Source organism: Poecilia latipinna, unplaced genomic scaffold (genome assembly GCF_001443285.1).
Source record: "Poecilia latipinna isolate Pla-1442-1.1 unplaced genomic scaffold, P_latipinna-1.0 Scaffold987, whole genome shotgun sequence".
Lineage (NCBI taxonomy): Eukaryota > Metazoa > Chordata > Actinopteri > Cyprinodontiformes > Poeciliidae > Poecilia > Poecilia latipinna.
Genome location: NW_015113603.1, coordinates 172,661 through 183,902, shown reverse-complemented (window position 1 = coordinate 183,902; position 11,242 = coordinate 172,661). Strand labels below are relative to the sequence as shown.

The 11,242-nt window shown below is 39.7% G+C and overlaps 1 protein-coding gene across 1 annotated transcript in view; it reads right to left on the bottom strand.

Annotated features, from left to right (window-relative positions):
• The window catches only part of plpp4 (phospholipid phosphatase 4), a 55,584-nt gene extending 46,891 nt beyond the window's left edge, over positions 1-8,693 (bottom strand). Inside the window, exon 1 of the mRNA XM_015050355.1 lies at positions 8,605-8,693. Within this exon, the coding sequence (XP_014905841.1) occupies positions 8,605-8,693 (89 nt within the window). The remainder of the gene's footprint in view (positions 1-8,604) is intronic.
• Positions 8,694-11,242: the final 2,549 nt, after the last annotated feature.

The window sequence follows — 11,242 nt, the reverse complement described above, 5'->3', positions numbered from 1 at the left end:
GTGGGGTTGTTTTGAGAGGGGGGGTTGTGTTGGTGTGGTTGGGGGGGGGGGGGGGGTGCGTGTGTGTGTGTGTGTGGGCATTTTCTGCCTCTGAATTGTATTTCCATGCTCAGCTGCTGGAAGGGACATGTTTCTATCTGACATGTGAAAATGTCCAGCCTATGAATAATGAATCGTTTTGTGGTCAGTTTGATTTTTAGAAAAGGATTGCATTATTTTCTGTTTTGAAGTGAAATCTAATTTTTCTCTTTTTTTTGTTAGTTCCAATTCACAGTAGCGTTGTCTGAATTACTTCTTTCTGAGAACATGCTGACAGCGTCCTTTGATCCTGGACAGATTGTTTTCTTTAAAAGCCATTTCCTGTTTCATATATTTAGTCCCTTCAGTCGTCTTCTTTCCTTTCACTGCTGAGCTTCTGAGACCATCAATGGTTGTTTACTCTAAAACTGCAGAAAAAGCAGTAACCCCCCCTCCACACACACACACACACACACACACACACACAGAGAGAGAGAGATTGTCTTCTGAGCTGACTCAGACTCTTCCAAACAAATGATCTCTACATTATAATGACTGATTTCTCTGTCATGTGGAATGGAGCATCTCCACAGGTTCAATCTATTTTAACTTTTTTATAGATATAGACATATAGATGTAGATATAGATGTATTTCATTGTTTTTCTCACAAACTGTTATTTGTTAACATGATCTATCTACAAATATCAATTACAAACATGCATCCAAACATTTTTGTTTGTTTTTTAAAAACCTTTCTGTGTTAAATTATATAATGGCTATAAGAGATGAATTCATAAAAAGGTCTTTCATGTACTTGTCTTTATTAAGGGCTCCAAAAAAAAATTAAATGCATTACAACCTGACATATTCACAGTTTAGAATGTGTTACTTCAAATTATTTTCAGAAAGTTTTTATAAAGCATATCTATATGTTTAAACCTGCAGAGTGCAATGCTGTGTGACGACGGTGACAGGAAGCAGCAAATCCAATGGAGCCATTTTTTCCCCTTTCAGCACCAATTGGCTGAAATAAGGAAAACTGCTGTTATCTTGAAGGTAATGCTAACTGCTTCCACTGTGTGTGTCGATTCATTTTAAAATACGTTTGTGTTTGAACTATTAAAATAGAAACTTCTAAGCGCTTTTAAAGAGAATCTCCAGCATTTGCAGATTTTATCTTTTCATCTCTGACCCCATGATACTGGAGGTTCACCGTCTATCAGTGTAAACGCCTGCTGCCTCCTTACTGGGTAGTACAACATGCAATGGCACTGAAGGCATTCTGTTTTATTACATTATAAATTTATGCATTAGGATAACATCTGGGTTTCTTTAAGAAAGCCCACGGCTGTGTAATGTGATGCATATGGAGCAATAAAGAGAGGATGAGGTTGGATAAATGACTGCAAGGACAGCAAGCCGTAATGAGCCGATCAAACGATAGTGAGGATGGAAACGCCACAGCATCAGAGCGGCGACAGACTGATCTGTCGGGGAATCCCTGCTCCCGGCGTTCCAGTCAGCCGCTCACAGCTTTCTGTCACAGATTCCTCCTGCCACGAGAAGCTCTGCTTGTTCCTTCTGCTAATCTTTCCTCCACAGGCATCATCTGATGCTCCTGCTTTCCACGCATCAGTCCCACATCATGCCACTGTTCTGGAGGATTCAGAATGATCAGGTCCAGAAATAAATTAGAATGTTTTTGAACAGTTTGGTTATTCAGTAACTTCATTCAGTGAGTGAATTTAATTAAATTCAGTTTATGAAACTTTATTTGTCCCCAAAGGGGAATTTAAAGGCAAAAACATATACAATCAATCACCTACACCTCTAATATTTGAATAATTGTTACACAGCAAGTCACCTGGAGCATTTTGAAGGCAACTTGCTGTGAAACAAGTTGCCTACTTGTTCCACAGTAGTTGTAATGAGCAGAAAGTTTCTGACAGGATATCTGACAGAGACTCTTGACCTCACCTTTAAGCAAATCAAAGAAGTTTCAACAGAGTCGAGGTCAGAGCTGAACAGTAGTCTGTTTTAGCCAAAAACATTTTAAAGTGTGTTTGGGATCATTTTCTTGTTGGAATAATAAACTGGGTCCAAGTTTTAACAATCAAATTAAATAAGTCACTTTTTTAAGAACAACTTTTAGACCACAGAGGCTTAAACCTGCTTTACTCCAGCAGATAAAATCATTTACAAACATTTTTAAAAATTAGACTTTTTGACATTAGACCACAAAGACTAAAGATGTTTTTGGGGAACTCGAGGTTAAGCTGTCAGGCACGGTGGTGACAGCATCAAACTGGCTGTGGAGCAAAGTTATAAATATTGTTCAGATTCCTCATTCAAACAGAACATCACTGCCAAGGATGGACTTTAATATAAACCACTGGCAGAAATCTATTTTCTCCAGTAAATGCCTCATATTTTACATCATTTTCTGTAGTAAATGCTCGTCTTGAACTATTTTTCTCTTGCTAGGTTTGATTGGATTCCAGCTGGCCTGATGCTTTAGAAAAACTAACAATGAAAAACTAACTATGCAGACAACAAGGATTGTCTTTATCACAGGAAACAACAGACTCTCTCCTGGTGCTGATTCAGACCAAAGAGACGTGAATGAAAGTCAGCCGAGGTGAAACTTTCCTCAGCATTCTGGGTCTGAAGCCTGTGGGAACGATTCAGCCATCAGTCTCCATTCTCCAGTCCCTGAACAATCACTTCATCACACCCTGAACGGCAGCATTTTTACCGTCCTGAATTGAGTTTTTCTTTTTATGGAAATGAATTTTGGACACCTCTGGAAGACCGTCCCACTGCCTCCGTGTGTCTGTCTGTTCCTTTGTGTTTTATGGTTCGTTCCAGCAGTATGAGATGCTGCTGCTTACCGAGGGACGATTCTGTACTTCACATTAAAATTCATCTGGTAAAGCAAAGAGTGGGGTTTAATTATGAAGCTATATAACACAGGCTGTAATGGGAGACTGCAGGAGTGCAAATATGTAGCAGAGAGTTGCTTCTGCATGTACAGCAAATTCACTTCTAATCACAGTTACTTCTGCAACATAAAAAAGAGCAAATAAAGCAACATGAGCTTTATTGATTTTAATCTAGCTGCAGATGAGATAGATGTTTGCTGTAATAATAATAACAGATTTCTGGCACTGTGGTGATGTTCAACTTGTGTGAGGGAAAAACTTTTTTAAAGCTCAAGTTTTTCAGTTTTTATTATAATCTAATCAAAATTGACCTTATTTTTACAAGTGGAAGCAATATTTTTCTTAGATTGCCATAGTTTATTAGACTGACATATGGGGCATTATGTAACGCTGGAATTATTTTTAAGTACCACCACATGTCAGAAAAATACGGATTTATTTAGTTGACATCAACTTAATAACCATTTCTTGAAAAACTACATGAATTCAACTGAAGGTGTTTGTTACAGTGAGGATGGCAGCAATTTTACCTGTTATCTTACTTCTTTGTGTGTATTCTTGAGTCTGTATCTGTGCTGCTGAAGTATCTCTGTAAATAACTGGACGGACCAGAGAGGCGCGTTTGATTCTGTGAGATGCAAACACAAACTCATCCTCTGCTTCCCTGGAGTCCAGCAGAGTTTTCATTCTGTGCTTCTTTGATATGCAAATATCAGAGTTTTATCTGGGAGGTCCATCCTGCCGTCACATGAGCAGCGGCACACCGAGGCTGGAGGCAGGCAGCCGGACACACTGCATGTCAGGTGAGTCTCTGGTGGGTTGAAACACAAAATGACTCCACCGAACCAAAGGAAACCAACTGGAATCTGGAAGCACTTTCCTGCTGACAGAATCTGTTTCCATTGCAAATGCGAGTAAATCTTACAGCTGAAAAAATCTCCTGATCCTAGCATGATCCTAGCATAACATGAGTTTTTAAAATTGTTGTGTTTCCATTAAGCTAATTTATTTTTGTAATTTTAATTTGCATACTTTTATGATCAACTACAATGCAGCTAGTGATTGCTGCATGAATGCAGAGCAGACAGTAGACAGTAGTCCACACATATCAATTTAAATCATGATCAATATTGTAGATTAATTTAAACTCAGGAAATTTATGTCTGAATGATCTAAACCGAGTATTACCCCATTATTCCTCCCACTAATTATTCTCCTGATTAAATGAGTCACACCAGGCTGGTTTCCTATAAATACAGAAATAAATATAAAACTGAGTTAGCATCTGTGGAATAAACAGATCTATAACATCCGGCTCATTTCAAAGAGCCAGAAATCCCATCTCTAGGATGGATGATCAGACTCTTTCAGAGCCAGTACTCCCTCCAAAAATCATATTTATCATCGAGCGCTGGCGACTTGACATCCTCCCTTATTAGCAGTTTTCTTTAGTTTTATTGAGCAGAAAGCTCTGATGACACTGCAGCAGCTCAGCTAATCCAAATCTCATCCTCCCCTTTATTTAAACCAACAGAGCTCTCAGTCCAAAGACTGACACTCACGAATCTGAACAAAGGTTTGCCATCGCATTGGACCGAATCCGAGAGCTGCTGCTAATATTCATCACAGCATCATATGCACAGAAATAAACATCAATAAACTCATTTTACCTGCTAATAACCTTAATCATCACTCTTATGGCAACATAATCTTATCACATTCCACATGCTGTACATGCAAGCAACACATTCTTTTCTTTACCACTGTCATTTTTTAAAATAAAATAATCAATCAAAGCTTTTCTGTTGGCACAACATGAATTCTGTTTTGCTTTGTTCGTTACGTAGAGGAGCAGTTTGTTTCTTCCAGCCAGTCAGTCAATCAAGAAGCTTTTAGAAACACAACAGAGTCCTCAGAGTGATTTTAGGGTCTATTTTCTCTGAATCCGCTCTTAGACTAAAACAACAAAAACAACCTGCTGTTATTGTTGCCCAATGACCATTAAAGGCAGCATGCTTCTATATTCGTCAGTGATTTTATATGAAATTAGCTTAAATGGCTACATAGTGAAACTATGTACCTGTGAGAACCAAGTGGGAAAAAACCCAGCTCTGAACAGATGATCTCATTTACACAAACACCAACAGAAGCAGAACGATCTCCAGCCAAGAAGAGATTTTTTCGTTTCGCCTTGCATCGATCTGTTTCCGTTTACATTTCACCTTTTGGTTTAAATGCTGTAGATCCAGGACTTCCTGAGCGTCCAGCTCCAGTCTGATGTGATCCTGATCAACCTGAAGCCACAAACTACACCAGAGTTAATGTCAGCACATCCTGTCCGGCGGAGAACACCAGATGCTTTTCAAAGTAAGAGCAGTAGCTCTCTTTTAAACATAAGCTAACTGTTGCCAAAGGAAATAAAACATTGGCTCTCTTCCTGTGCTTTTTGTATCTGAGCAGAACTAAGCATGCAGAAAAGTATCTGTTAAGATCCTGCTCTGTTTAATCAAAACCAGGTACTGAGAAAATTACAGCAACTTGCAAGAGTGATCTCTGAATAAAAGATGATCTCCTAAACTAGAAGAGAAGTTATTCAATTTCAAGCATGCTTTGGTAGATGTTCACAGATTGGAGCGATATGTAAGGGCAGTAAGCGAATATGTCACACTGAAATTAAAATCCTATTGGGAGATAAAAACCAATGAAGCTGCAGAGACACACAAATGTAACCATGACCTCTGACTTTTACATTTTTCATTTTATTATTATTTTTTTCAGTTTATGTGACAAACTAATAAAAACCTAAATTATAAAGCTGCAGGAGGTAACGTTTGAAAAACAGAAGTTTTTAAGAAGGGGCTTAATTGAGCTGCACAGGTGAAATAATTTGGTTAAATGTAATTATAAGTCCTGCACTTCACAACACTGGCTTTGATGGGAGAGAGGAAGAAAGCTTTGGCTAAAAGAAATCCACATGAAGTCAAGTCTGCAGTTTGTCTCAAGACTCACTTAAAGATATTCCTGTCTAAATAAAATGTGGCTGAAAAGTGAAAAATGAAAAGATGTTCACATTGAGACACATTTTCACATCTACACCTGAGACCAGGTTCAAACTTTCAGCGACATAAACAGAGAGCTCAAACAATTCATATGTATGAATGGTTTAGTCAAAGTAACAGCTTAAATCCAGTTGTGCCAGATCAAAGTGGACAAAGACCATAAATATTTTCCCAAGGTGTAGTTAAAAAAAAAAAAAACATGAAGCTTCTCAGTAGTTTTTCCTCTTTGACATCAAACTACGATGAACTACATGGCAGCTGTGGGTCTTAAATCCTGTTCTGAAGAAAACGACACCAGCTGACCCCAATTATCCGTACAACAATTTTTGACGAGTCAAGAATGCAATCTGCCACTTCTCACATCCACACAGCGTCAGCCTCACATCTGAGAGGATCCAGCGTCAATCGCTGCTGGCCAGAAAAAAAAACTCCAAAAGGCATAAATTAAAGAAGTAAATATAAAAAAAGAAAAACATGCCAGAAATATTTTATGTGGCATAGTTGTGTAAAATGTCGTGTTTATATGATCATAAAGAGAAGAAGCAGATATGCCTGCGTTTGCTTTGTCTGTAGAAAAATAATATAAAATCTCTTGGTTATTCTGATCAAGGTCGTTGTGACTGGAGGTTTTGTGGCAGGATGCAGCTCTGTGTTTATGATGGAGCCAGTGAAAAATTGCTTTTCATGTGACCCTGAGTACTGATCCATAATACAAAGAAAAGCTCCAATAATTGTAACTCTCACCGGCTCAGACGTACAAACAAAAACCTGAACCAGAATCTTCACTGCTTCCTTTGGTCTGGACCTGATTCTGTTTCACACTCTGAATGTTCACCAGGAAACTCATCTGGACTGCGTAACACCGACAGAGCAATTAGCTAATGCTGAATATTAATGATCACGTAGAAGAGCAATGCAGGCAGAACAGCTGCATTCTGCAAACTTGAACATTTTTTTTTCCTGAGAAATTAAAAAAAATGTACTTCTGCCTCATCTGTCCTCTGAGAGGCATTTCTCTCTACTGTCTCCACATGCTTAATCAGGAGGTGGGGTTGCTGTAAAGTCATTAGTTCCCTTAGACAAACGACTTTTCACCCACTGGCTTCCTTTTCTCTAATCATAGCAGAGGGTCTGCTGGTCGTCTCCAGGCATCGATAAACGGGAGGGAGGTACTGAGGACAAATTGCAAGTCTATGAAGGAGAAGTAAGGGAAAATGTAATTATGCTAATGCTCACTCACACCCAGGTTGAATGCATAGCAGACAGGATGTGAGTTCCTGGATCAAGGGAGGAAGCCATGTTCCCTACAGAGAATAACTGCATGCACAGGGACGACATCCAGACTGACTGGGATTGGAACCCATGACTTACTACAAGGCAGCAGCCCTAACATGGGGTTATCTATTTGTTTGCACCAAAGATTAACAAATGATGTATCTGTGAACCCAATCACCCAATTGGGTTGACCATCCCAAGTCTAGAAAAGTTTAGAAACAATTTACTTCACAGTACAGCACATTTTCTCCAGGTTGGTATCTTCAATTAGACTGATTCCTAAAACAGCCCAGGATCCCAAACATCAGGAAATCGATGTTTGTCTCCTGGGAGACGAGTTCAGATGCTTCAATGAAGAAAAACTGGGTGTGAAGACGCTCCTGTGCTTTGATCAGTCAAACTGCACAATCAGATGAAAGAAGAAACTTGGACACATTTCTGTTTTACTGACAGCTGCACTGTAAACTACAGCACTTTATGAATTATATGCTTCATATTAGTCTTTAAATTATTGATTTTAAATGTTTTACATTGTGTGTCATCAGTTTATAAGGCAAAAAAATATATTTTGTTTGCTATTGAATGTCTATGAATAAATTCCATTGGATTTATTTTGTCATACTTATATACATCTGGATTTGAATTTCAACTTGAGTGCATTTACAGTGAAACTAGCATTTTTTTTTTTTTTTTTTTTTATAAAATCATTGCTAATGAACTGAACTCAGTTGGATTGAAGTGAAACAAATTTAAGGTGAGTCTTTAAAAAAAGAAACCCGGAAAACAAACCTGATAAAAACGGACCAGATCCCTCCCGGCAATAAAAATGTAATAATTTATTATTTTCAAAGGTTACACCTCTCTGACATGAATCCTCCATTCACTGCATCATGCGAGCATCGCCTTGCTTGGTGGTACTTGTTGAGAGAAGTGCTGAAACAGTTATGAACCGCTCTAACCTCTTTCCAACAAAATAATTAAAAAAACTATTAAATGAAATGAGTTTTTTTTTAAGTAAATGCAATCAGATCTGTCCATGTCAGAGAATAAAACGCTGACTTTTTTTTTTTTTTGGTGCAACCTGTTAACGCGCCGCCAGCTGCGGTGCGGGGATCCGTCCATGGTGCTGAACTGCGGGTTAACAAAGACCCAAAAACCCAAAAACCCTCCGTGTGGCTGATCGATCTGAATGTCAGAGTTGAAATCATACAGAAAATCTATTTAATCGGCGGTAAAACTCACATTCTGTTTGTTTCGTTTCTTTTGTTTGAGAGAACAGGAAACTCAGCTGCTCGAGGCTTTTACTCACACAAAAACTCCGAAGAGCAGAACTCGGATCCCGATCTCCAAAGCCAGCTGCCGCATGTCTTTCCTCCGCTCTGTGGGCGAAACATTCATGGTGTTTGAGGAGGAACGAAAAGAAATCCGTTAAGTGAAACGACCAAAGGCAGTCCCAGTCGGCGCTGCGGGTTCTTCACTTTTATAATCCGTGGAACCAGAACTCCCAGAGGCGACGCTTCCTAATCACGCACTCCGCGCGTCTCCATTCCCGTTCGGTCACCTGAAGCAGCGGTCTTTCCTTCAGCCTCAGCCTCCCCTGCGGTTTGCGTTAGTGTGACTCTGTTACTGGCTGCCAGCTCCTTGAACTGCTTTCTGTGGGTTGGAGTGTGGGGAGCGCAAGAAATCAGGAAATATGGGAATCGGTTCAGGTGTTGGATGAAACTGAGGCAGTGAAGGAAGACTGGAAAGTAAAGGGAGACTCTGAGCGTCACGCCTCTCTCTCTCTCTCTCTCTCTCTCTCTCTCTCGTTTTGCTTTTCTTGGCTTTACTTTGAAGGACCAGATGAACAGAAGTTTCAAACTTAGGACCTCGCACCAACTGACTTACATTCAATCATTATGGAATTGAACGTCTGATCAATTTTGGTCTCATATGACTGGAATAATGAAACAATAATGTAAAAAAACTCATTTGGAAACACAAGTTGGAACTTATTGTTTAGATTTATTTTCCTTTAGCTGTGGCCAACATCATTCACAATGGCAAGTTTTAAATCTAATTATCCTTTAGTAAACCATCATGTTTCTTCATGTCAGCAGGTATTACACTTCTGGAATGAGCTGAGGTCCAAAACACAACCATGTCAACAAAGAATGCAACATGCTCAAAATCCAAATCTTCTAAATAATCTTCTTTAGAGAACTCAACTGTTTGAGTGAAAGTGGTCAGAAACTACCATGACCTCTGCAGTGAGACAAATAAGAAGAGTTGAAACAGAAAATGTTTTAAATGAACAAAACATCCAAAACCGAGACACAAATAGAAAAACTAAAACAAACTCAGAGAACCAGAAACTTTGGAGTAAAAGAGGAAGGAAACTAATAGACTTAAAACTGCTCAGTGAAACGGAAACTGAAAAAGGACAAGTCACAGAATTGTGAACTGAGGGGAAATAACAGAAAAACTATCAAAGCACAAAATGTTCTTACTAAAGTGAATGCTTGGTTTTCCCTAAAACAAGTCAAATTAATCTGAACTGGAGACTGAGGGGGAAAAACTAATTGCAACAAAATGACAGTGACCTGATCATCACAGGAGCTTCCTGACGGTTTGTCTTCACATCGGTGAAATGGAGCAACATTAACATTATTCAAGTCGACAGCAAATTTATGTTGTATAATTATTTTGAAATGAAGAACGAACCATTCAAATAAATCATTAATATCATTAAAAAATACGACATTTTTTAACGAGAGGTTGTAAACGTCTCACAGGAACATGAATAACCAAGCAGCACTTTGAGGAACAAGGTTTACGTCTGGTCTCATCTTTATTAAAGAGACACATCTGTTTAATATCCATCCCCTTATTAATAATGAATCACACTAAGTGAAGCAGAGGTAAAGCAGAGATCTTCAGCGGCGCCGTCCCAGTCAGTGGTGATGACCAGAACAGCAGCTGGGAGGAAGAATCAATCAAGGCTTGTTTTCAGGCTCAGGTGGCCAGCAGCCTGACACAAAGTATTACAGCAGGACATGAGAGAGGAGTCCAGCTGCCAGCCCCGCCCAGCGCGTCCGGCCCACGGCGAGGCGTGGAGTTCCTCAGGGTCCGATCGGCCTGACTGAGACGAATGAGCGAAGGCAGCAACAGAACCTGTCCAGATCCTCAGACACATGAATATTTCATCCACTCTTAAACTGACCTTCTCACTTTAGCTGCCAGTCAAATGCAGGCTTCTGTCAGTGAGTGTGTGTGTGTGTGTGTGTGTGTGTGTGTGTGTGTGTGTGTGTGTGTGTGTGTGTTGGGAAAAACTCCTGACCCAGAAACTTCCCTCTCTCCTTTCTGGGTCAGAGACCTGACAAGCAGAAAACTCACAGTTTGGAAACTGTATTCTTGCTAACAAGGCATCACAGCATCACTAAAATTAATGCACGAACACACAGTTGCAGAAGAGATTTTGATCTTTTTCTTTGTTTCACGCAGAGAAATGTTAAATGTGCCTGAAGTCTGCTCTGCTTCCTAATAAGAACACAGCAGAACAAGAGGAGACGTGAAGCGATGATGGATTGGGAACTCCAACTTCAAAGCTCTCTTCCAACCATCAGAATTTGGGGCTTTTAGGGAGTGTGGCGTGTTTATTAGAAGCCATCCACACGGCTTAGACTTCAGGCCTCACATCAGTCACGAATAAGATGATTCACTCTGGTCAGAGCCCCTGAGCATCAGAACAGGATGGCAGAAACAATTACAGGAGCGGCGCAGCAGAGGCATATCTTTCTTTGTTCTTTTCTGCAGCGGTGATTGTGAGTCACATTCCCCGAGGTTCTGTTTATTCTGCCAGGTTAGATATATGCTGCACTCTGACAAAGAAAAGCCCTTCAGCATCACAAATGTACAGTTTGTCTAATCGCCTCCATGCACTGGTGGCGTTCACCGTATTAGTTTGA